Genomic DNA, 27,038 nt, shown 5'->3' with positions numbered 1-27,038 from the left:
GACCAGAACCTTTAAAGGTAGGGACACACCAGACCAATGCCACAGAACTAGCACTGATGAAAGCTGTGTTGTTGCCTCGCGCCGCCTTTGTCAGGGGAAAAAACTGTGCTTGAACACACGAGAGAACTACAGCTGAATGTCAACTAGCACATGTGTTCTGCATCTGCGTATAAAGGAGATAACTGCCTATGTAAGCAGACATATTCTGCTACTATATTCATTCATCATTCAAAAAGGGAAAGCGAAACTAAGACTGAAGGTATACAAACCATAAACAAAGCAGCGCTTGCTTACAGTTTTGAATATCAATCACGCTGATCACGTTCTTTATTCCACTCCGCTCATGTTATTATGAAAATATTTGTGCAGTAGAATACTCAGGGGTAAGAGGATGTAAAATTATAACAGCCTTCTGTCTGCCATCATGACTTATTTGCTTGCTTTCATCACTTTTGCTCTTGTTCTTGTGCACTGGCTCATCTACTAAACTGAATAGCCAATCTAGTTCTTTTTCTCATCTACAGCCAGACGCCGATTCTATACACTGAAAATACTATACCGGCTGACGCTCAAAAACGGCTTGATATTGTCTGACTGTTGGCTTAGTTTGTCCCTGGCTTGACCTAGACCAATACTAAACTCCCCAAGGCCAAGATTTTAGCTGAGACCTGTTCAAAAAGTATTGTAGTGAACTGAAAGAGAAAAAACAGGATACATTCCAATTAAACATAGTATGTAGGAAATAAACTGGAGACCCAGACCAAGCCCCCAAGCAATAAAACCAAGGCCATGTTTATGAAGTCTTTCGAGTTCTGTTAATCAAGACTCATTATCTTTCTAACATGCTCCTCTCCTTCACTCATTCCCCAGGTAACTCTGTCTCATGCTGTGAACAGTTGGAGAAAGAAAAGGAGGAGGTGCGTGTGACTTTGGAGGCATTGTTTCAGAAACTACAGCAGCAGCATCAGACAGAACTACAGCAGCTGGAGGAGAGATTGAAGGACTTCTACTCTGCAGAATGGGACAAGACCCACGAGGCCTATCAGAGGGAGGCGGATAAATGCAGGCTGCTCATGCAGCAGCAGGTAGGATCTCACCTGAGCTTACCTCAGCTTACGTCACAAAGAAATCACAAGTGTTGTGTAATCATATTTAACTATTCAAATCACATATTGCACATTCACGAGTGCAGGTGTTTGGTTTTTTTGAATGCGTGAACTCTTTATAAATGAATCATGGATGGCTGTGAATAAATGGTATCAATAATTGAACATGTTCGATTTTACATGATGCTGCATCCGCTCTGCAGTTCCAGCCGGGACAACACAAGCAAAAAAAAGTACACGTTTAATGTTTTTATTGTAAGATGATGATGAGCATGGTTTCCACTGACAGGTGGATGATGTGAGGAACAAACAAGAAGCTCTGAGGAACCAACAGGAAGTGGCACACACTGAGCAAATAGCAACACTGAAACATGAACATGAGACTTCACTTGCGGGTAATTTCACTAAACTTATGAAAAGGCCTATTGTTTATCCTTTCATTTAATGTACTATATTTTGAATTTGATGTAATCTATTCTGTCAAGCGAGGAAGATCAATCCAATTTTTTTCTTTTTTTCCAGAGCTCAGGAAGACGCATGAACAGGACATGCAAGAACTTGATAAAACAGTGAAGGAATCTGAGGCTATGCTCAATGTATGCATCACCATCTTACCATATAACTTACGAATATGAATAATAAGTTAAAATAACATACTATAAAAGTTCTAAGTATATAGTATTATTGACACGTTATTTACACAAATTTCAAATGGAAAATATTGTGTATATATCCTGGCTTTTTGGTGAATGTTTATTCAATCACTGTTCTGTCCACTACAGGAGAAAATTCAGACTTTGACAGCAGAAAACGAGGCTTTGAAAGAAAGACTGAGAGAGGAGGAGGAGCGAAGGAGAGCTCTGGCAGACAAAAGTCAGGTAAAATTTGTAAATGATACACATTAGTCACAGTAAAAGCACAGGCTTGGTTTACAGTTGGTGATATGGTGTGTATACTTCCTACAACAAGCCCCAGCCTAAAAACTACTTGTCTTAGTCTTAATTTTAGTAATTAATTGGATGTTCTTTTGTTATATTATTAGTAATTTTATTTCACTTAGATGCCAAGGCAACATTTTTAATTTTTGTTTAAGTTTTTAAGGTTACGTTTTTCATCTAATATTTACATTAATTTATGCTTACATTTGTGTGGTTCTTGTTAAAATAACAACAACAACATCCCCGACTGTAGTTTCAAAGGGGCTAGTGGGATAAACTGGCTTGACCATGTAATGGCATGGAACACAAACTGAGCACCTGTATCTCTGTGTGCAGAAGGACGCCCACACACTGTATTTGGAACAAGAGCTGGAGAGTCTCAGAGCTGTGCTGGAAATAAAGACCAACAAGATACACCAGCAAGACAAGAAACTCATGCAGATGGACAAACTGGTAAGAGTGTGTACAGATGTGTGTGTGTGTGTGTATGTATATATATTATATATATATATGTATGTATGTGTGTGTGTGTGTGTGTATGTATATGGTAATTTGCCAGCATTGACAACTTAAAGCTGTTATTGATGTTTGCAGCGCAATATTTACCCTGAGGGGTAAAATTGACGGTGATTTTCGTCAGTTACGGCTCATTAGATCTAGCATTCTGCTCGCTTTGAATCAGACAGAGATACATTTGTACATAAGATTACTTTTATTTGAATGAATTATAGCATCTATTTGAATTCATTATTGAGAGAGAGATGAGAGATGTGTGCCTGTGTCTGTTCAGCACCTCTCTCTCTACTACATACATGTGCATACATACATTGTTATTTACGGATTGATCACCTTAAAACATAGTTTATCCAAAAATGTATCTTTTGGACTTTTTAAACCTGACCATTTTTCTGTGGAACACACACACCATTTTTTTTTTTTTTTTTAATAATATTTTATTTTTTTATTTTTTATTTTTTTTGTCATTTGGTCCAAAAAGTGGTGTATTGGACTAATAGTAAATATTCTGATAATCATTATTATAGATCAATGTATGTATGTGTGTATATACATATATATATATATATATATATATATATATATATATATATATATATATATATATATATATATATATATATATATAATCAAGGAAGCATAAAACTCAATGCAACTAGATTAATTTCATTTAATTGTGGGTTTACCATTGGTATTGTGTCTGTTCGATGATGAAATATGTTAATGTTTTTATAACTGCTCGCAGATTGACGATAATTTGAAACTGGAAGAGTGTTTAAAGAAAGTCCAGCAGGAGAACGAGGACTACAAGGCCAGGATGGACAAACATGCTGCACTTTCAAAGTAAGCGTTTCGTTTGTCATCTTCTCCTCTATAATTTGTAATATTATTGGTGTATTATTTTCTAAAAGCAGACAATTTCTAATATTCCGTTTTTTTTGTTTGGCTGTAGGCAGCTCTCGTCAGAGCAAGCCATGCTTCAACAGACCCTACAGAAAGAGTCAAAGGTCAACAAACGGCTATCTATGGAGAACGAGGAGTTACTGTGGAAACTACACAACGGAGACCTCTGCAGCCCTCGACGCCTGTCACCCTCCTCTCCCTTCCCCTCGCCCCGAAACTCCGCCTCCTTCTCTACAACCCCGATATCACCCAGATAACCTCTGAACTCAGACCACCCTCACTCAGAGGCACCTATGGACCTTTTGGCCATATTATTCCTATAATAGGACTTGTACAGTTTGCAAAGACTTGTAAGGTTTATAAATGTTCCCTTTTCCGGTTAAAGACAATGATGCACAGTTGCACTTCTTGATCAAGGAATTGCCTTGTTCTGTTAAATGCTTGTTTTGTTCTTTTCTGTCCGTCTGACTCTCCCTCACTTATTGCTATCTCTTTCACATACATGCACAAAACATTCTCTGAGGAGGGAACATACCTCAGGGCTTGTACATAGAGTACCTCTTCCTCAGACTGTCATTTTCTGTTCTACTTGTGCTCTTTTTTTCCAATTATTTTTTTTTTATATATTATTAAAAATGTTTTGTACATAGTAAGTGAAAAATGTAAAGCTGTCCCTTTCTTTGTATGCTCACAAGAACACTATATGATATTTGCAAAAGTATGGAAAACAGGACGCAAAGTTGCTTGGTTTGATTATTTTTTTAGAGCATGTATACAGGTTTTGATCAGAAAGAGGAAAAATGACTTTTCAAGAAAGAAGCTTAAATCTCAACCTCACCTTAGACTGGATTGCATATAGATCCAGATCTCTGTTCCTAATATTGTGGAATGTATTTACTTCTCTCCCAAACTGTGTCCAGTGGCCCCCACATCCAGAACGCTTTAGGTGTGAATGTGCCCCTGTTTCAACCGCAGTGCCCTTTTTTGCTTTATTTTATTATAATTTTTTTAATTAATGCATTAAATTTCTAAATGTTTATCCTTATATTGTGTATTGTTTATTGTACAGCAAATGACGCTTAATTACTTATTGAATTTATTTAAATGTGTACTAAAGACATGGATTAGAGAGCCACAGAGAAAATACCAGGAAGTTAAAATATGACAGATTGATTTTAAACTATATTTTGAAAAACCTTTCACTCAGTTTTAGCTCACACTTTCGCACAAGCTAGCTGTCATCATTTACTTTCCTTTTTTTCCCTTCTGCTGAACATTAACTTGAAAGAATGTTGATAACCAGTTTTGGTTTTTATTGACTTCCATTGTATATATTTTTATTTCACAAAGAATGTCATATGCGTGACATGAGCGTGAGCAACTACTGACAGAATTAATTTTTTGGGGTAAATTATCCCTTTAACCAATCCCTTTTTATTATTATTATTGGAACAAAGAATACAGGGGAAATATATATATATATATATATATATATATATATATATATATATATATATATATATATATACACAACAACAACAAAAACAGGGTAAGAAACTCGAGGTAGAGCAATAAAGTATATTTTTAAACAAGATACTACAAAAAAGAAAAAGTAGTTCACAAATTTAACATACAATAAATAGAAATAAATAACATGAAATTGTATATATACATACACTCGTGAACAAAATATTAAGACCAGGGAATACATTGCTAGTTTTACACATTTCGCACTAGTGGATCATAACCGTGTGCAAGTTGCTTCAAAATGCCAAAAGAAGAAACAGCAGCAAGAGATACAAAATAGAGATTAGACAATTTATTGAAAATTGCATTTAAACTCAAACAGGCTGTTCATCAGCTGATCAAAAGTTTTAAGTCATACAAAGGTCAAATCTGCACAAATCCTGAGAGTTATAGGACAAAATGTCAATATATATTCCTACTCTGCCACCTTGTGGTTAAAGATAAAATAATTCACAATGTAACTATGTAGAATGACAAATCATGTCATTTCATGAAAGAAAGTGACCTCTAGTGGACATAAAAGGAAATGAAGATTGTTGTGTTCTGTAAATGTACTACTACAAAATAGGATTATACGCACTTTTTTTCTTTGAATTTATAGTATAATGAGCTATTTTTACATTTATGTAATATGTCCACATTTGTTTCCAATTGTGTGTGTGTGTGTGTGTGTGTGTGTGTGTGTGTGTGTGTGTGTGTGTGTGTGTGTGTGTGTGTGTGTGTGTGTGTGTGTGTGTGTGTGTGTGTGTGTGTGTGTGTGTGTGTGTGTGTGTGTGTGTGTGTGTGTGTGTGTGTGTGTGTGTGTGTGTGTGTGTTAAGGAGCCTGAGAGGCCAGGAATTATTTTAAAAGTCTTGTGTGTGGTGTGCATGTTAGAGCACATGGGTTGTTGACGTGACATGGCATTTTCACTGTCACAGGTAAAAATGAATATAATTAGTATCGTCATCATTTAAAATGCAGTAAATTATTAAACATTTCTTTGTCTTACATGGACCTGGTGATTTAAAACTTTTGTCTTTGGATTTTTTTTTTTTTTTTAGCCAAATCTCAAAATTGTCTTTTGATGTGACTGTATCAAATATGGTTATGCAAGTCATGTATAATGCACATGGTAATCGTTTGTCTCAGAATTGTTTAAATATTTAACTTTTTTGGAACCACTCGGCGGCGTAGCACCAAATTTTGGGCTCTGGGTACAAACCATCTTGCTCAATTACACTGAGGAATGAATGAATGAATGAATGAGGCATTTATATAGCGTTTTCATATGCACTACTGTACACCCAAAGCGCTTTACACTTATAACAGGGGTCTCTCCTCAACCACCACCACCAATGTGCAGCATCCACTTGGATAATGGGATGGCAGCCACAGTACAATGGCGTCAGTGCGCTCACCACACACCAGCGATAGGTGGAGAGGAGATCCGAAAGATCATAATAGACCATAGGTGTAACCATAATAGGCTACTACTTATCTATATTTTGTATTTATTATCAGGCAGTTGTGAGTTTCTACATCCATGTACATTGTGCAACATGCGTCCAACGTGATACCTTTTGGCCTGCTGTACATGAGACCCTTACAGTGGTGGCTCAGGACCAAGGGGTTCTCCCCGAGGGGAAACCCTTTTCGCTTGATCAAGGCCACGCGGCGCTGCATAAGTGCCTTAGTGAAGTGGAAAGATCCTTGGTTCCTGTCCCAAGGTCCAGTTCTGGGGGCTCCTTGTCGTCGCGTAGCGCTAATGACGGATGCCTCCCTAACTGGCTGGGGAGCGGTCTTGAGTGGCCGCTCGGCCCAAGGTCTGTGGAGCGGCCGTCAGCTCTCCTAGCACATAAACCAGCTGGAGCTGATGGCTGTGTTTCAATCACATAAAATCAAACACTTCCTCTCAGACCTGCGGGGCCGCCATGTGTTACTTTGGTCAGACAACACTTCGGTGGTCTCGTATATAAATCACCAGGGGGGGTTGAGATCGCGTCGGGTGTGGAAGCTGACGCATCACATGCTAACATGGGCCCAAGGCAAGATGCTCTCGCTCAGGGCGATGTACATCCCGGGGGTCCTGAATGTAGCGGCAGACTCCCTCTCGAGGCAGGGAGTGGTGTCGGGAGAATGGAGACTCCACCCCGAGGTGGTAGAGGAGCTGTGGATCCGCTTTGGGCGAGCCCAGGTGGATCTGTTTGCGTCTCGAGAGACAACACACTGTCCAGCATTTTTCTCCCTCACACATGGTACAGACGTGGCCGAGGCTGCGTCTGTACGCTTTTCCCCCTCTGGCGTTTCTCCCAGGAGTGCTGGAGAGAGTCCGCCAGGACGGGGCTCAGCTTTTATTGATAGCCCCGCTCTGGCCGGGCCGAGTATGGCTGTTAACTGCCCGGTCGGTTCAGTACTTGAGTTCCGACAAGAAAAATTCTCTGCAGGGTTATCCCCTGAATCCCCCCGACACTGAAAGTGTATGTGTCGGCGATATCTGCTTATCATATTCCATTAGATAATGCATCATTAGGGAAACACCCCTGGGTCACGCGTTTCCTTCGTGGTACTTTGAGGCTCAGACCTGCGGCACGCTCAACGGTGCCTACCTGGGACCTGGCCATAGTTTTAGAAGGCCTTATGTTGGCCCCTTTCGAGCCATTAGAGGAAGTGTCAGAAAAGTTCCTCACACGGTAGACGGTATTCCTTCTAGCAATTTCATCGCTGAAAAGAGTAGGAGACCAACAGGCTCTGTCAGTGGCACCCTCTTGCCTTGAGTTTGCACCAGGAATGGTAAAAGCATTTCTCTTCCCGAGGGAAGGATATGTTCCCAAGGTCCCAACTAATGTGCCGGGACCAGTAATAGTGCAGGCTTTCTGTCCGCCTCCTTACACAAACCAAGTCCAAGAGAAGCTAAATCTGCTGTGTCCGGTCAGGGCCCTAGATGCATATGTCCACTGCCCTGTGGCGAAAGTCAGAACAGTTGTTTGTGTGTTTTGGGTCCCCGAGTAAGGGAAAACCGGCTTCAAAGCAGACGCTTAGCAAGTGGATAGTCAAGGCTATTTCGCTCGCTTACGAGTCGGCCCGACAGCCTTCACCAATGATGGTCCACGCCCACTCCACCAGGAGTATGGCTGCCTCTATGGCTCTTATTTCGGGAGTTTCATTGTCAGAGGTATGTGATGCAGCTGGGTGGTCCTCTCCACATACATTTGTGAGGTTCTATAATCTAGATGTGGCCTCTACCCCATGTTTCTGGGTTAAATTCACACATACAGACATTTGGGACTCTGGCGGCGTGGGTTTTGAGTTCCCCTAGCGTTTCGATGCAGTTTGAATGTTCCCTCGAGATAGGGAACGTCTCAGGTTACGTATGTAACCATGGTTCCCTGAGAGGGAACGAGACGCTGCGTCGCTATGCCATACTCCCGGCATGCCTGTGATCGATTTGTTTGGCTTTTTCAGAAGCTAATGACTGTTTGGTCCGGGTGTGCTTTATAGCTTCCGGGTCGATGACGTCACCCGCCTATGACGTATCTTCCCGCTATTGGACTGATTTCACGAGTGCTTCATGACGCATCACGCAGAGGCGTTCCCCTAGCGTTTCGACGCAGCGTCTCGTTCCCTCTCAGGGAACCATGGTTACATACGTAACCTGAGACGTTTCCTCCAGACATCACGCTTGCCATTCAGACCTAAAATCTTTGTTTTATCAGAGAATTTTGTTTCCCATGGTCTGAGAGTCCTTCGGGTGCCTTTTGGCCAACTCCAGCTGGGCTGTCATGAGCCTTCTATCTCGCCACTCTACAATACAGACCTGGTGGAGTGCTTCAGAGATGGTTGTTCTTTTGGAGATTTCTCATGCTGGAGCTCTGTCAGAGTTACCATCAGGTTCTTGGTAACCTCCTTGACTATGGCCCTTCTCCCCCAAATGCTCAGTTTAGCCAGGTGGCCAGCTCTAGGAAGAGTTCTGGTGGTTCCCAACTTCTTCCATTTGCGGATGATGGAGGCACTGTGCTTATTAGGACCTTCAATGCTGCAGAAATTTTTCTGTACCCTTCCCCAGATCGGTGCCTCTATACAATCTTGTTTCGGAGGTCACTCCATACAAAACTGTTACACTCTTTCTTCTCATATTCCCAACTAGGACTCGGTACCTTTTTGTAGGGTGATTCTCACTCTTACATTTGGCCAATAAAATGCCATTAATTGTTGTCTTCTAATTTGCAAAGTTATCACTCTGCTCAGTCAAATTTTCTGAGCTTATATTTACTTTAATAAATCCCTTAAATTTTGTTTTATCTTTTTCTCCATCCACCACAGCTGTTTCTCCCTACGTAAAACTTGCTACCACTTTTTCTTTTTAATCACTTTAATTTTCTTATTCATGCCCCATATCTCCTCTACTAGCTTATTCTTCCTTATTTCACTTCCTTATGCCCTGCTTACATCAGCGTGTGCTTGTTTATATTCTATTGTATATCTTGATTTTTTCTAAATTTTGTTATTTTGTGTATTTTATCTATGTTACCTAACTGTCCTAAATGCTTTCCTTTTCCTAGCACTTGCACATTGTTCATTCCACCATGGAAATATCCCAACTCACTTTATCAAACCTCCAATTGCCAATTTTCATTTACCTAATTTCTTCAATAATATCTTGTTAATATCTTGTCTAGCTCAAAAGCGTTCAGCTGAAAAAACAACAAAAAACTGCATTATGATAATGAGAACTGACTTGCATGTCCATGCAGCTGTGCCACTAAAATTTGAGAGGTGGGCGATATGGCAAAATACCCTGATTTTTTTCCAGGAAAATCACGAATCACAATTTTTAACTTTTTTTTTTTTTTCAGGTTGGTTTTATTTTGCAAGTACCATACACATTAAGCTACATATACAGCATAATATACAAATGAAATAAACAGTTCATTATTTTTTCAGCTACAGTACGTGTATTTATTTGACAGCATTCAAGAGAAATTAACAATTATAAAAATAAAACACTGCTTCACTGTATTGATTCTTATTTAAGCTAAGTAGTTCTCAGTCAAGAGCAGTTAATAACTTTCTCTTTGTGTTTTGCTGTTTTATTTACATTAAAGGGATAGTTCCCCAAAAATTGAAAATTCTGTCATCATTTACTCTCTCATGTTGTTTTAAACCCGAATGAGTTTCTTTCTTCTGTTGAAAATAAATTATTTTGAAGAATGTGGGTTACCAAACAGTTGCTAGTCCAGTGACTTTTATTTTTTTCTGCTATGGAAGTCAATGGAGGCCAGAAAATGTTTGGTTACCCACATTTGTTCTCAAATATTTGCGGTTCTTGGAAATTTAGCCTACATAAAGATGAATATTTTCTGGATGCACTTTATGTAGGCTACTGTTTTGCCTCTTTCATGAATTCAGTTTTAATTTAGTGTATCTTATATAATCTCTAATATATATGCATGTGTGTAACAAAAAGTGCTTTTAAAACCAAGGTAATCACGCATAATAATGTCCCAGGCGCCATGAATTTACATGACATGAGGAGAAAGAACTCATATGTCTTAAAAATCAATATAAAAAAGGTAGGATGTGAACTTTTTCATTGTCATTAGGGTTTTTTTTATACAGGTTTTTCCCTTGAAACAGTATTATTTCCAGAGTAATTTGAGTAGGGCCTATGTGCGTGTTGCATTACACAATATAATTTATTTCAGTTGATCTAATATCTTAAATTTATCTGTGAAACCAGAATCCCCCACCAGCTTTTCAATTATTATTATTTTATTAATATTGCCTGTGCCAAACATTCTACAATGTTTCATTCATCACCACCATTCCATCAGTCACATTTCTCTGCATCTGTACTTTTAAGACACCGCGCACAACTTCTGCAACTGTTTCAGATGCTTCCGAGGAAAAATAGTACCATTTTTTCGTGACCTTAGTTTGTTAGTTAGCAAGACCTTTTGATAATATTATCTTGAAATACAAATATACAACTTTTAATGTCTAAATATATAGCGAACAAATAGGAATTCGCAATAAATTATGTTTTAATGAAAATGAGAACGGTATCCTTCCGCCTGTTTGTTTGGATATGGGGTAAAAATGGCCGCTACTGGACAGGCGGTTGCTCCTTGTGGAAGACACACTACGCATTGACACTTTATCTGGGATTTTAATTAACTTCATATGGGAATTATTTTCATTTCCCAGTAATAGGTCGCCACAACGTTCAAGGTACGTTTCCTAAGTATTCATTAAAACACCCTGCTAAGCTGTGCTCGTGCAGTTGTTTCTCTCACTCTCAACTTCTGTTAGCTTGCTAGCTCCCCCACTAAAGAAATTCAAAGTTATTTCAGCAAATACTAGATATTATTACTCAAATGTGAAAGTGTTGCTGTCATTTTATTAAAATTCACAACCTTCTAAATGGGACACATTGATCTCGAGCGCTTGAAGGTGGACGAAGTGGTTTGTATTAATAGAGAGTGATGCACCGGTCAGATGCCTTTGTGTCAGGTGGACAAGTTTAACGCCACTAAGGCAAGCCCGTACACAAACAGTATAACAAATAGTGGCAGAGTGATATTTAGCTACTAAATGTCACTCACACTCATTATAACCGTTAATCAGACGTGAGCCATTTGACTGTGTTGTTGTGACTGAAATTTCTTTTAGCCGGGAGTTTTCGCGGGTATCTGGAGTTGCATGGCTCGTGCCATAGGTTACCTAGGTGACAGACCAAAAAAACCTCCGTGCGCTCCATAAAGTCACTGTTACGCTCGAGGATTTTACATCTGCTTTTATAACAATGTAACCGTCAGGTTATAATATCTATAATATAATTTCTAATAAACTACTCGTCAGGTATTCAGCACAGTTTCACCTGCACATGATGTAGGAGAAAAGCGAGTGTTGACAGTTGGCCGGGAAACTTGACCAGGTTTAACGTTACGTTTATCCGTTTTAACGGACACGATTTTCACAGACGACAGCAGATGATAAGACAATACCAGACCTCAGTTCCCATTTCTCGAGGAATAAAGCTCACAGACTTCAGCTTTCAAAGTAAGTTACATTTAGATTACAGTAACGAAATATTAACTTAGTCATTAACTATCGACGTGCTGTATATCAGAATACCGTTGTTTTGCCATTAACGTTACTACCACAGAACTTTTTAAGGGTATTGTAAGAATTTATGCGCTGCCTGTGATGAAGGTCTGTCATTATGTAAAGTTTATTTTGGTTAATGTTGTTATGGTCTGTGTGGTGTGTTAAATGTTGCTTGGCAGTTGGTCAAACAAACCTCCGTCCCTCAAATGAAACTGTCACATCAAGAACCTGTGTGGCTGCACAGAGAAACGTTACAAGAGATTTCTGAGAAGGTGGATTAGGGTTATGCATTTCTTTAGGTTAAGTCAGTGTTCATGGTTGTTTTCTGCAGGTTCTGATTGTTCATCATGGCGACGGGCGGCACTCCATTTGAAGACGGCACAGATGAGCAAGAGCTGCACAACTGGACCATCTCCAATGGAAGCTTAGATGACAGACTCAACAATATGGTATGAATCAATTGTGCTGATACTCCAACATAACAGATCCCTTGTTCCTAGAGCCTCAACCCTTGTATAATCAGCAGAAGTAGAAAACTAAAGTTAGGCGATAAACAAACTACAGCAGGGTCTGTCAGCATAGCTTGACTTTAAAGGGATAGTTCACTTTGAAATTAAATTTTGATATCTTTTAGCTTACCTCATGGGCATCCGAGATGTAGGAGTATTTTTTTTCCCAGTAGTTTCAATTTTGATCGTTTTAGGTCAAACCGTTCTTGTCTGTGCCTCACATAATGCAGGTCTATGGTCACCACCTCAAAGAGCATACACAGAGAAATCCAAATTAAACAATCCCCCATTGTAAGTACACACTGATGGCTTAAGACACGAAACGAGCGGTTTGTGTGAGAAAACGAACAATATCGTTTTTACCTCTTGTACACCACAGGAAACACGCACGCGTGCCCTCGGATCAGTCGGACGTAGTGGTGTACAAGAGGTAAAAACGTTATAAATACTGTTCGTTTTCTCACACAAACCGCTCGTTTCGTGTCTTAGGCCATCAGTGTGTACTTACGATGGGGGATTGTTTAATTTGGTTTATACACTTATTGACTGTTTAAATAATTTCTGATTAAATTGAAAGTTTCTTAGAGAGACAGCATTATCTAGAATAACGCAAGATGCTTACAGTAACAATAGGAAACAGTAAGTACCATACAAAACTAAATAGTGTGTCTAATGACAGGTTAATATTATGTTGTATTACAAAATACAACCGTAGATACTTTGCTTACAGATCGTTCACTCGATCCTTCTAGCAAACGTCACCTTTTCCACTATATAAGTTAAAGGGGTGATGAATTGAGAAATCAACTTTCCCTTGAGCTTTTGATATAAAAAAAGGTAACGGTAATGTAAGATTATCCTGTAAGTTTCAGAGCTGAAAATGTCCTTGTTAGTCAAAGAAAAGCTTTTATAGACACCAGGGGCCTGTTCTTCGTACATCGCTTACTCAGTTAGCTGGATTTGATTGTTGACGATTTGGCTTGATCTCGGATTGTTCAAAGCTCATCCTGGACTTGCTTTCATAGCAACAGGTCCGTCAGCTTAAACCTGCTCGGGAGCAGGCTTATTTCATGTAAACAGGATTAGATCGCATCTTGAGGTGATACTTAAAATCTGTCCCAGCCACTGCTACTTTATTACAAGACTTCATTACTGAACCAGGGGCAATAATAATTTAAAATAATAATAAATATAAAAGTTTATTTGAAAATAATATTTTAATGTTGTGTAAAATTTGTGTATAATACTATAGACACAGTCACATGAATAGAAACAATAAATAATCTTGGAGAGGGTTTCATCGTGTTGAGTGTCGTAATCGAACGCGACACACAGTTTGAAAGCTGAATGGAGAGTGACTGAGCAGCAGCAGAGGGAAGCATGCATTGACGTGAATTGGAATTTAATGACTTAAATATTAATCTGTACTCACATTAAATTATGGAATGGCATCAGAACACTTATAATATAGTGCACGAATCATTGATGATGCTTTATAATGTTTTTGTGCCTTTTGTGGGGCACTGGGGTTTAAAGGGGTACTTCAGCGCTGAAAAGATGAATCTGTTGCTTGGCAACAGAGATTTTATACAATTATTGTGCACTCGTGATTTTATAACTTTTGCTGCTGTATTATTCACTAATCTAATTTATTCAATTCTACACACTAAGGCTTAGAAATTCTACATAGACAAAACTGCATTGGTATCGGATAAACTTCTTAATGTAGTACAAATGTGAAATATTTTTTGAATTTGGTGCCTTCTAGACTGAGAAAAGACAGAAAATGTATTTTTGTCTCATGGGGATGAAAGACTACAATTCCCAGAATGCTTTGCTGCCCTGTGAGGCCATTCTCAAAGCCACCGCTGCTGAATTACTGTAACTGAGTTTGAGAACAGACACTACAATTAAATACTGAACGTGTCTGTTCAATATAACGATCGAGTTGCTGCGTGAGTCTCACAGCACAACACTGCAGGAGTCAGATTAAATTTAATGTCATAAATGAGCTGAATGAGCTCTTGTGATGAGAGTTGAGGTAACCGTGATTAGGGATGCACCGATACCATTTTTCCAGAACCGATCCGATATTAAAAATGTTGAGTATCGGTCGATACTGATACTAAACCGATCCGATACCAATGCAGTTTTGTCTATGTAGAATTTCTAAGCCTTAGTGTGTAGAATTGAATAAATTAGATTAGTGAATAATACAGCAGCAAAAGTTATAAAATCACGAGTGCACAATAATTGTATAAAATCTAAACATTACATATTACGCCAACATAGTTGGGAAAAAATAAAGGAAACCACAAAAGTGAATAACTGTAGCTGTAAATCTGGTAAAATATGTTACACAAAATATATTCATGAAAAACAAGTAAATATATTTATAGAAATAGGGCCTATATACTAAGAAATTGCATTTATTTTAAATGTATAGTGCATATTTTTAATGAGGCAGCAACATATAGATAGAGCAGAACAAGAAAGGCTATTAATAAGGCTTTCATAGCGCAACAGTAGCATAATACAGAGCGGCACAAATCGCTTATGCGCATCCCGTGCGCAGGATGATGTGCTTGAAGCAACACGGAGTCACATGCTCACAGCCACAGTCATAGACGCTCACAGCGCGCCGCGCTCCGTCCGCATCGAGAAGTTTAAAGCAAGATATACACAAATCCGGCGAAACACGGAAGTAAAGCATCGCCGCCATTACTGCGTGCCTTGCTGCTAAGGACTTAGAGCAGTGCGTACACGAAAACACTTCTCAAATGAGGTTAATAGCTTAACAATGACTGATTCTCCCCTCATGTCATGTTATAATAGCCTACCTTTTTTTCCCTTATAAATTAATTTTATTTTTGTTACGAATGCATACTATTATTATTTTTCCCCCTGTTTGTATTCAGGATATTAAGAGCTGCTCCCTCAGGCTATATCTTTTCTGTATCCTATTTCGAATTCGAAGAAGTTGATTTTATGCAGAGATATTTGTTTGTAAATCTTGATACTTTCAATAATAATACAATTAATTGATTAATATATAAATAAATAGCAGCGCGCGGCAGTAATGCACGGCGCGCTGTGATGAACGTAAAGAAAACCACTTAAAGACAGAGAATAATTAAAGCATACGTGTCCATTACAAACGGACCTAGTCACAATTAACGTTAGACATATATGAAATGATCAGTTACAAAAAATATGGCCTTATTAAATCAGCACGTAAACTTGCGTGACCTACCGATGTGCTCATGCATATGTTCACAAGCTGCAATAAATAGCCACGACCAGTTGTAGCAATATACATCTTCCTACAGGTATAAGATTATTTTATTAATCATCTGGCATGCGATAAGCGTCAGAACCTAAACTACAGGGCATGAGTTCGGGATGGATTGGCCAGATACTGCATCCTACATCACAGATCAGCCGCTGCGTATGAATCACAGTGTCGTGAGGTTTTCAGGCAATGGACTCGTACCATAATATGTCAGTAACAATAGAGAAAACTACGAAGTTACATTTGTGTAATTGTGACTTAAAGTCCCTTTGTAACAGGCACGTATGTTTTATTTATTTTCTGTTATCATTTACAGCGCGTCGTGCATTACTGCCGCGCGCTGCTCTAAGTGCAGCATAAGTCCTCAGTTATAACTGTTCGTTATTTCATGTTCTTAAAACGTGTTTGTGTAAAACAATTCCGTGATAACGGAAAGCAGGGCCCTAATATTAGCAACACAGCTCACAATGACAGTGTTCAGTTTGATTGCAGTCTTGCAGTTCAGTCTTAATTACATTATATTTGGCAGACGCATTTATACATTAATACATCCTGTTGTCAATAAATTACCTTTCTGTAAGTTTTGGCCAATGCCTGACATCATCTACCCAATGTTCCCTTTCACCAGACATTTTATTTAATGTGGAGGATCCGCTTTCATTGAAATGTCATTAGAGGACACCGGCAAGTGTCACACCGCCACGCACTTCGCAGGCACGCAGTAATGGCGGCAGGCAAGATGGCGGCGCCCATAAAGTTCGCGGCGGATTTGTGTATAGACGCGTAGTATATCTATGCAGTATTCTTATAAGCCGTTTATTTTAACAGTTTAACATTTCAGTTACTGTGTGTGAAAAACAATATAATAACTAGTCCAGTGTTGTGATCTAACTGACACCCGGTAGAAAGTAACACGGTTTACAGCAATAAACGCCAGCAGATAGCCATTTTTTGAGAAACCATAACGTTAGAGCGTTATCTACAGATCAAGCATAATAACAGAAACAATAAATAATCTTGGAAAGTTTCATCGTGTTGAGTGTCGTAACCAAACGCAACAGTTTAAAGCTGAATGGAGAGTGACTGACAGCCGCAGTGGAGGGAAGCATTGACGTGAACTAATCTGTACTCGCATTAAACGATGGAATGGCTTCAGAACACTTATAATATAGTGCACGAATCGTTGATGCTTTATAAGGTTATTGTGCCTTTTGTGGGGCGCTGGGGCTTAACAATAACACAGAATATTATGCGCACAGTATCGAATTTGGATCGGTCCTGTCTGTCCGATACCCGATCTGGCAAATAATGGCAGATCGGAGCCGATACCGATCCCAAATATCGGATCGGTGCATCCCTAACCTTGATCGCACTTGCGGCATACATTCTAGGGATTTAATGATTATCGGTTCCACGAGAAACCACGATAAAATTTACTGACGGTTAGTAATATCGTTTAAAATTTAATTATCATTAAAACCGTCAGTGATTATCACGATTTTGAAAACTCGCCGTAAATCCTGTCCAGTCTGGTGCAGGCGCGCGCAGCACGTGACGCAACGCTGTTTTCTGAATGAGGAGAAATGACAGAAGGCAGTGACAGTACCGGGAGATTTTCCAGCCTTCTAAAAGTAAAAAATCTGAGGTGTGGCCATATTTTGGCTTTTACAAAAGTCCTAAAGGGGAAAATGAATCAAAGAGGCTCTGGTCACCCTGTCTGCAGCAGAACATGCCAGAAGAAAGTCGCGGTAATAGGGGAAACACGCAAGGCAAGTGGACTTTGACCTCAATACCAACGTACGTCTGGGAAATAATAATGTGAAGCTTGAGCCAAAGACGAACGAACACGTTCAGACACTACTATGAATTTAAGGAATAATAATCAGGGCTTGACATAACAACCCCTGTTTGTTTGTGTATTTCGGCTGTGGCGTGTAATGCAGTCACTCACACTAGTCACTTTTGCACTGTTATAGTCACCTACTTATTATAGGCTTCTCCAAAGCCATCTATTATAATCGCGTTGCGCATTATAACCTATCACATGTGTTTCTTTTGAGTTTATGAATGCAATGTCTAATAATCAGATGCGTTCAGATTAGCAGAGTTTTGTTCATAGCACGCTCTCACTGAAATCTGCACTCGAAGCAGAGATGAGCGTGCAGGAGATTCATTCAGCATATGGTTGAATGTTTTTGTTCTATTTCAGCAGCGAAAATAGTTTAAAACAAACACTGCAGAACCATAGCGCATCTGATATGACTGGCATAAAGTTGGCTTGAAGTTCGAGATAATTTAGGGGCCGTCTCTAAGTTACATACATTGGTTATGCGCGTTTGTATAAAACTGACTAAAGTGTTCATAGGTGTCGGCTATAATGCACACCTTTTTGATTTTTGATATTTAATAAAATAAACTGTCAAATCATATTAAAATATGGATGTGATTTATTTTCCTGGGATACTGTTTGGGCTCAAAATATGCTAGATCTAAATGTGTCATAGCTGATAGGACACTGATGAGAATATTGCTTGAACATATTTATAGAGATAATGTTAGAGATTCTATTTACACCAAATTATTATTTATGCATGTGGTGCTACTGATGGCGGCCAATATAAGGAAGGAAATCCCACAGAATACAATGTTGCTTTTAAAAAGCGCATAGAACTGCTTGATTTATTTGTTGTTTGTTGATTTTCAAATATAAAACTTGTTGACATGTTTTCAGTGTGTGCATTGGTTCTTTTTGAACACTTTATCTAATTTGAACAAAACCGTGATAATAATGATAACCGCGATAATTTAGGTCACTATAACCGTGATGTGAAAATTCAATACCGGTACATCCCTAATACATTCACAACGCATGTTCAGTCTGGTGTGTTTTCAGTTCATGTCTTTGGAAGCTTAACTTTCATAGAAATTAATTTAAAATTTTATAACACTTTGCTCTCAGCATAGTTCAGTTTCCATGAATGCCTGCAGCTGCGAGCTGAGCTGTGAGTGAGATCTCCATATCTAGTGCCCTATAATTTCCGCGGTCACGGAATCGCGGAATTGGCATATTAACGCGGAATCTGCATATAAACGCGGAATCAGGTGTTAACGCAGATTTCCCCGGAATTTTACAAATTCTGTGTCGTGTGGGAGGAGAACCCTATAGCTGTGTCTCATTTCGTTAAATTACGAAGGCTGCGTCCTCCGGAGGACACGTCCTGTGTAGGATGCAGTATACGGAGTGTCCTCAATCAGAATTAAACGAGACGTCCTTTGTAGGACACACAGGCAGGAAGTATCACGTTGCTATGCCAACAAGTTCAGCCTCGTTGCGCTCACGCCAGTTGATATGAATGAAAATTATTTATAACTTGAAAATGACTATGAAATGTTTCTTGTCTTGACAGCAATGTACTGTTCTAAACGTTTAAAAAGCACTAAAGCGTTGTAATTCTGTTAACCACAATCATCTGTTTGAGGTAATAAAGCTTAAAAATAAAAACAAGCTTGAACTTAGATTTTAAACACCACACCTACGCTCGCATGTATATCTGGCAGTGTTGCCGTTTTTTCCATAGACTGTAAAAAAATATGGTGGTAGTGTCCGTGATGTCACCCATAAGATTCCGATAAGCCGTTCTGAAGCTTAAAGTATGGTCGAGCTGGGCGTTGCCATCTTGTGAGCGAGTCAACGCGTGTCACTCCCGGTTAACAGAAAATGGGCAAAAAGGCGGGATGTGCGCGGAGCTGAGGTGACGCAATAATTAGAGATAAATGGCTATCCACTTGTAACCACGCCTTTAATTATACAGAACCTTAAGGCTTTATATAACGTAAACGAATGAGTTTTTAAAAAAATTCACCCCCCTCAGAGTTGTCATGAAGATCAAAATTAGCCTTATAAGCCAAAACCACAATTTGTACCAGGCTGTAAACATGTTTTTTTCTGCTTTAAAGTTGAGAATTTTAACATGGGGCTCAATGAGATTCTGCTCCCTTCTGGAGCCTGTCCCTAGTGGCCAGTTGAGGAATTGCAGTTTACATTACTTCCGTATTGGCTTCAAGAGAGATAGCGGGAGGTTGCCGCTTGGTTTTTTCATATAATATAAAAAAATATTTTTGACGGTTGTTAACGGCGACGCAAAGAATTGTGGGTTATCTTCAGCCACGAAGGCTACACGCCATGCACACTCTGAATTCCTGTGAAAGAAGGACGCATTCGAAGGTCGCATTTGGAGTGTCCTACTCACTTTTTTGAAATGAGACGGCCTTATGACGTATGCACCCTTCAAATGCGACCTCCGGAGGACGCAGCCTTCTGAAATGAGACACAGCTTATGTCTGAGGAAAGTGCAGACCGGGGGAAGCAAATCTTCGCGACACAACCCCTCCCGTCATTTCAGCTCGCCCTTCAAAACTATGAAAGTATGGCGAAGTTGGTCTCCACGGCTCTGCTTTCGGCAGCGAAAAAGTTAAGAAACTCGACACTAACGGCGGTTTCACACTGGACGCGCAGGCGGCGCAGAAGCTTTGCGTATGGAGAGTGGGAGAGCTTAGAGCTTGCGTAGAGCTTAACCGCGGCTCGTGTATTGCACAGACAGACAAATATTAGCTGTGTCTCATTTCGTTAAATTTCGAAGGCTGCGTCCTCCGGAGGACACGTCCTGTGTAGGATGCAGTATAAGGAGTGTTCTCAATCAGAATTAAACGAGACGTCCTTTGTAGGACCATAGACCGTAAAAAAATATGGACGACTCGACATCATCCGTTTCCGCTTGCCATATTTGAAGCTTTCAGGAGGCCTTGCACGGCGCGGACATCTTGGGACCGAGTCTGCGCAGTAGCGATTTCGGGACCGGAGTTGCGCAGTATAGCGCAGGAAGTAGAGCAGGAAGTACAGTCGCGATATCAAAAGCCCGCCCACACTCTCGCAGATGCAGAACAATTAATTATGTTGGTGTGAAATAAACAGTTATGGAAATGTAGAAATTAAAGCTAAAGCTCTAATCTGCTCCCAAAAATTTCGAAAAAAGTCCGTTAGTGCCTCAGTGACAACTTCACTCAGAGAAGACGTCAGTCTCAGCTGTCAATCATGACGTCACACCCCCCGTTTTTATAGCATCAAATAACTAACTCAAAGTAAACTTATTTTTAAAACGAACACCTGAAATGAAATCATCGTGATGATAACTGCCTTCAGTGACATAAACTAACTTTGGGGAAACATTTTTGAAGTGTAATTTTATTATTTAGTTTGCATCACGTCCATTAGAAAACACAGAGGGGCGGCTATACTGGGACCGGTCACCGGGGGGCGATCGAGGCGCGAAAGCTTCAGTAAATGAGAGGGAGACTGCAGGCTTGTGTAGGACACACAGGCAGGAAGTATCACGTTGCTATGCCAACACGTTCAGCCTTGTTGCGCTCCTACAGCCGTTATATGAATGAAAATTATTTATAACTTGAAAATGACTGAAATGTTTCTTGTCTTGACAGCAATGTACTGTTCTTAATGTTTAAAATGCACTAAACAGTTGTAATCCTGTTTACCAAAACTATCTGTTTGAGGTAATAGAGCTTAAAAAAAACAAAAATAAAAAGCTTGAACTACTAATTTTAAACACCACACCTACGCTCGCATGTATATCTGGCAGTGGCGCTGTTTTTTCATATAACATAAAAAAAATGACGGTTGTTAACGGAGACGCAAAGAATTATGGGTTATCTCCAGCCGTGAAGGATACACCTCATGCACACTCCGAATTCCTGTGAAAGAAGGACGCATTCGAAGGTCGCATTTGGAGTGTCCTACTCACTTTTTTAAAATGAGACGGCCTTATGACGTATGCACCCTTTGAATGCGACCTCCGGAGGACACAGCCTTCTGAAATGAGACACCGCTATTGTCAATTCTGTCAGATTTTCCGGTGTTCTGCTCGACCCCTGTCATCTCGCGCTTTGATTTATAATGGGCACATTAGGCAGCAATACATATCTGCTGCAAATGCGACCGTATTCCCCTCTGTTCCAAACATATGCATTTAACATGCTGTATATGGGTAGTTTACATGATAAAAGTAACCTTAAAGTTAAGATAAGCATCTAGTTTTAATCATTTAAAGGGGCCTTTGAAGTTGGGGGACTTCTGGCAGTGTTGTGTTTTCGTGTATTTTTATTTTTCACAGCTCTGGATCATAATGGTGATTGTTAAACACACAGAACAATTCACTACATGATTTCATGGTGAAATTTGTTATTTTTTCATGTTAATTTTCAGCTTTAAATGTTTTACTTAATAGTACTGTATGTATAAGATGATTCTTATGAATTTTTTTTGAAGTTCTTTCTTTATTTTTTTACTTGAAAGAAAAAGCTAATGGAGCACTTTCATTTTAACTTATATAAACTACTATAATGTATTTTACCAGAAAGTTTAAAGCTAATAACCATTAATATTTGAAGTACTTGAAGTGCAGTGTTATGTTGCATCATATTTGTCCTAAAAAGTAAATGTGATGTTTGTTACCTCAAAAAATGTAAGGTCATTCCTATTTTTTGTTTTATGTTCTATTATATTAACATTAAAAGCACACTCTTTTTTCACCAAAATAACAGTAAAGGGTAAAAAAACTGAATTGCCAAACATTTTAATGGAAAAAAAGGAATCTGCAAAAATTAAAACGGAAAAAACGGAATTTGCAAAAAAATTTGCAAAAAGGGGGGGGGGGGGGCACAATCATTTGAATATACTCCAGGGTTTCTACTGATACAAAGCCATATGCTAATCGCTGAAGTAACCCTTTAACAATAACACAGAATATTATGCGCACAGTATCGAATTTGGATGGGTCCTGTCCGTCCAATACCCTATCCGGCAAATAATGGCGGATCGGAGCCGATACTGATCCTGAGTATCGGATCGGTGCATCCCTAATTGGAATGTATGTTATTGATCAGAATGTGCTCCTGAATTTTTGACTGTGCTCCTAATTTTTTTTCATTAGGAGCAAAAGTGGTCCTCATGAAAAATGTTAGTGTAGAGCCCTGTGGAGTATTCATTATTTTGTGTTGTAGAAAAAGGCATTATTTTTATATCTTGAGATTGTGTTAAGCACAGACCTTATTTCAGGCATTTAACCAAAACAGCTTATGCTTTGTTTATTCATTAAAATGTGCTCTCATTTATGGTTTTTAAATGTCTATTCACGATTCTCTCAGGATTGGGGAGTTCAGCAGAAGAAGGCCAACCGCTCCTCTGAGAAGAACAGGAAGAAGTTCTCAGCTATGTCAGAGAGCCGGCTAACCAATGACATTTCTCCAGAGTCCACTCCTGGAGCAGGGCGAAGGAGGGCACGTACACCCCATTCCTTCCCTCATGTGAAGTACAGCACTCAGATGTCTGTGCCCGACCAGGCTGAGCTTGATAGACTCCGGCAGGTCATAAACTTTACAGATCTGGATGAGGTGAGTGAGTCTTTATAACCAGGATTAGATTTATGACAAACTTCACTGACAAAATTTGGCTGAGGTTCTAAGCTTGCTACTGTTTCAAAACCGGAAGCGCATGGATTTATAATTATTTCTTAAGCAAATCCTCAGAAGCAAGCCCTTAAAGTCCTTATGAAATCAAAATTAAAAAATCAGCCATAGTAATCTTTAATCAAAATCTGAAAAGTTATTTTATATATTCTTTCTCACTCTTTACTTCTGGTTCATTGGGACTTTAAACACATAGGTCATTATTAAATCCAGGCTGACTTTAAAAGGAAATGTAAATTTCAGGGACATCCTTATCAGGACTTGACATTAACGCGTGTCTGGGACAAGTGGATTTTTTGAAGGGACAAGTGAAAAATAATTTTACTTGCCAGATGGACAAGAGCCTGATTAAAACAAAAAATTAACCGTCGAATCACCAAAATGCAAGAATGATTGTGCATTAATTCAGTGTAAGTGGCGATCGATACTGGTGGATAATGTATAATGAACTGATGATAACAAGGTCGCGCTGTTGACTCTCGTGCAGCCTCTCGAGGAGAAATAACAACATTAGAGCATTTAAGCTGTTTCCTGAATAGCATCACGACTAAAAATGACACTGCTTTTATATGACAGTTTCATAAACAATTAATTAACATTCACTTATACATTAGCATTCACTTAAAGTCACTTACATTTTAGATGCAATATTGAGTGCTTTTGTTCCATTTCAGCAGCGAAAATCGTTCACTCACAGCAGAACCGTAACGCGTCTCACAGCAACAAGTGTGTTACTGAATGATTCAGTGTTTAAATTAATCGTTTGAATTAACTCATTTTTCCAACATTTCTAATGTGTCTATTCAAAACTACAAATCTCAAAACATTATTTAATACTGTTGTAATTTTTCAGTGTAAATTATTTAATGTTATTGTTAACAGCCCTTATAGTCTTATAGTTTAATTTAATTGAATGCATTGATCAAATTTAACAATATAAAATGAAACCTGAAGCATAGCCTATATTTAAGATTAGAAGGGGAAATGCCCTTTATAAAAGGTAAAAATATCACAAATTTGAAATGATTCAATAAAAAATGTAATTTAATTTTTAAATTCACAAATATGCAGATTTAAATATGTAAAAGCTGATTGAACACTGGTGAGAATATTGCTTCAGAATAAATTATAGTTACAACACACACACACACACACACACACACACACACACACACACACACACACACACACACACACAATTAAAAAAATAGCAAACTTTTTCCGGACAGGCAAATTTTTTACTTGGACAAGTGAATGAACCATTTACTTGTCCGAAGGAAAAGCATATGACCATGCTTAATGTCAAGCAAGCCCTGCTTATATTAAAACCAAATATTACTTTTCATCCTAACAGAGAAGTATTGGCAGTGATTCTCAAGGCCGTGTCACTGCAGCCAACAATCAGAGACCACTGTCTAATGAGGCCAAGAAACCTTTCAACTTCCTGCCAATTCACCTCAACACTAACAAAAGCAGAGAGCCCAGTGCATCCACCTCTTCCACACCTGGGGGGAAGGAATCCAAGAAACAGAGTCCTGGAAAAGAGCTGTTTGCACCAGTTCCAGCTGTGGTTAAAGAACCTTTTAGTCTGGACAGCACCCTGCAGTTTGAATTGGAAGATGGGAGAGCGGAGCTTACTATTGACAGCAGTCAGGTAATTAAGATGCGTTTAATGTTTTTATAATGTCTTTTGGGCCATATTCAAACTGCCAGAATTTTTTTTTTATACAAATGGGATTTTGAAAGTCTGGACAGAAAAAAACATGTATTTGGATTTTTCATGTATTGAGGTGTTACGGCCACCACCGCAACATAAAAGAGGGACAACACAAAAGGCTTGCAATAGTTTTTTTTTTTTCAAACACGTAATCTTAACACAAAGTGGGGGACTCCGAAGGCACAGAATCAGAACCATAACCAGGGAGAAACAGAGGGCAACCAGGCCGCCGTACCAGTCTCCTAGACATAGCAGAAAGGTTTCATATATATGCAGGCTCAGGCCATCCTTAAAAATATTTTAGTTTGCAGTAACAGTAAAAAAAAAAAAACAAAATAGGTCGGTAGGTAGGTATACATACGTTTTAATTTAAAAAAAAAAAGTACATTTTTGGTGATGGTGATTACGTAGGTATGAATTTAAACAAATTAGCATATTGTGACGTCTCTGACTGGGTCTTCAAGCCGTGCCTTCAGGCACATAGGCTAATTGCAGGCTATATAGACCACAAACAAATTGAAATATTTGTCAAAAACATGTTTTTTGCATAAATTTTAGGTGCATTCATTAAGAAAAGGTTCCAATCACCAGCTAGCTGTCATTGACTCAGCTATCAATCCTCCCTTTTTTTCCGTGTTTCTCACGTATTTTAGCTCTTTTCCCGCTGTCTTGCCATTTTAGGTTTTTTTCCTGTGATATGTTTCGTATTTTTACACTCGATTGTGTTAACTCAGAACAAGCAACTATCTGTGTCTCTGAAGTGGCTTGCACTTGTTGCTAGACCAACGCATCTGGTGATATAGACTATTGTATTTGAATATTAAAAAGCAAAAAGTTGTTTTTATGAATTCAATTAATTAAGTACCTATAACCTACTCTTTACTGGTAAATATTATAGTAAACAAACATCACAGACAATGGCAGACCATTTTTTTCAGATGTTATTTTATTTTTGTAATATTATGTATTGTCTCTCAGTTTTTTTGAAGAGACACTGCCCCTCTTTCCTCCTTTTTGAAAGCCTACATTTAGAATAATAGCTTTGATTAACGTTAATGATCAAAAAGGTTTAAAAATTGTAATTGTTTGGATTGTTTTTCCTGCCTTTGAACCACAGCCGTTCACTAAATCAGTGTTTCCCAACCTTTTTTCAGTCATGGCACCCCCATACATATTTTACGTTAGGGGTGTAATAGTACAGATTGCTCACGGTTCGGTTTGTATCACGGTTTTAGGTTCACGGTTTCAGTACGGTTTGGTATTTGCCATGCTCAGAGAAAGAAAGAACTAGGCCTACTGTCAAATAAAAATAAAGAAAATAAGAACAAAAAACTTAAATGCAAGCAGCAGCACAAATAAATACTATTGAGCAAAGATACTAATAAAATAAACAATGCTTTTCAGATTTTTCAGGTAGGTCTAACATTAGTTTTTAGGTAGAGAAATTGAATAAATTAATCAAATGTAAAATAACTGCACATTTAGCTGTTTAAATCAAAAATGTATCCTTATTAAGCTTACAAAAGCTATTCAATCAAGAACAGTGAGTGATGTCTATCTTTTGTTTGACATTAAACAGACAGCAGTAAAGGCTACTGCCCCTTTAAGACCTAATACAGGGATATGTGTCGTCTTTCTCGACTGTATTCAGTTCACTTAAGGCATATACAGACTATGTCTGCTTGGATACTCATCAAGATCGACATGTTGACATACTTTTTGTGAGAGTTTGTCAGGGATGGAAATTAGCACCCGCCACCAGCCAAATGCGGGTGATTTTGAGTTGTGGCGGGTAAACTCGCTTCACCTACCGGCCACCGTGGCGGGTAAATAAAAATAGCATACTGTTTCCCCTCTTTATAAACTGTGTTCAGTGCATGCGAGTGCGGCCGCATGTCCGAATA

At 38.8% G+C, this 27,038-nt stretch overlaps 2 protein-coding genes across 10 annotated transcripts in view; both read left to right on the top strand.

Moving 5' to 3' along the window:
• The window catches only part of mtus1b (microtubule associated tumor suppressor 1b), a 59,003-nt gene extending 54,495 nt beyond the window's left edge, over positions 1-4,508 (top strand). For all 3 annotated transcript variants that reach the window (XM_067441912.1, XM_067441913.1, XM_067441911.1), the window contains 7 exons: positions 871-1,085; positions 1,396-1,501; positions 1,629-1,702; positions 1,889-1,984; positions 2,381-2,497; positions 3,306-3,403; positions 3,513-4,508. In XM_067441912.1, coding sequence (XP_067298013.1) covers positions 871-1,085; positions 1,396-1,501; positions 1,629-1,702; positions 1,889-1,984; positions 2,381-2,497; positions 3,306-3,403; positions 3,513-3,720 — 914 coding nt within the window. In that variant the 3' untranslated portion in view covers positions 3,721-4,508. The remainder of the gene's footprint in view (positions 1-870; positions 1,086-1,395; positions 1,502-1,628; positions 1,703-1,888; positions 1,985-2,380; positions 2,498-3,305; positions 3,404-3,512) is intronic.
• Positions 4,509-11,064: 6,556 nt separating this feature from the next.
• The window catches only part of pcm1 (pericentriolar material 1), a 60,386-nt gene continuing 44,412 nt past the window's right edge, over positions 11,065-27,038 (top strand). For 6 of the 7 annotated variants that reach the window (XM_067441904.1, XM_067441902.1, XM_067441900.1 and 3 more), the window contains exons 1-4: positions 11,065-11,198; positions 12,409-12,526; positions 23,097-23,342; positions 24,772-25,071. In XM_067441904.1, coding sequence (XP_067298005.1) covers positions 12,425-12,526; positions 23,097-23,342; positions 24,772-25,071 — 648 coding nt within the window. In that variant the 5' untranslated portion in view covers positions 11,065-11,198; positions 12,409-12,424. Of the gene's footprint in view, positions 11,199-11,869; positions 12,030-12,408; positions 12,527-23,096; positions 23,343-24,771; positions 25,072-27,038 lie in introns of those variants that run through there. The other variant, XM_067441899.1, reaches the window with a different exon arrangement.

This window comes from Pseudorasbora parva, chromosome 4 (assembly GCF_024679245.1).
Source record: "Pseudorasbora parva isolate DD20220531a chromosome 4, ASM2467924v1, whole genome shotgun sequence".
Taxonomy (NCBI): domain Eukaryota; kingdom Metazoa; phylum Chordata; class Actinopteri; order Cypriniformes; family Gobionidae; genus Pseudorasbora; species Pseudorasbora parva.
Note: the sequence above shows the minus strand (reverse complement) of the source record. Positions and strands in the feature narration are given on the sequence as shown.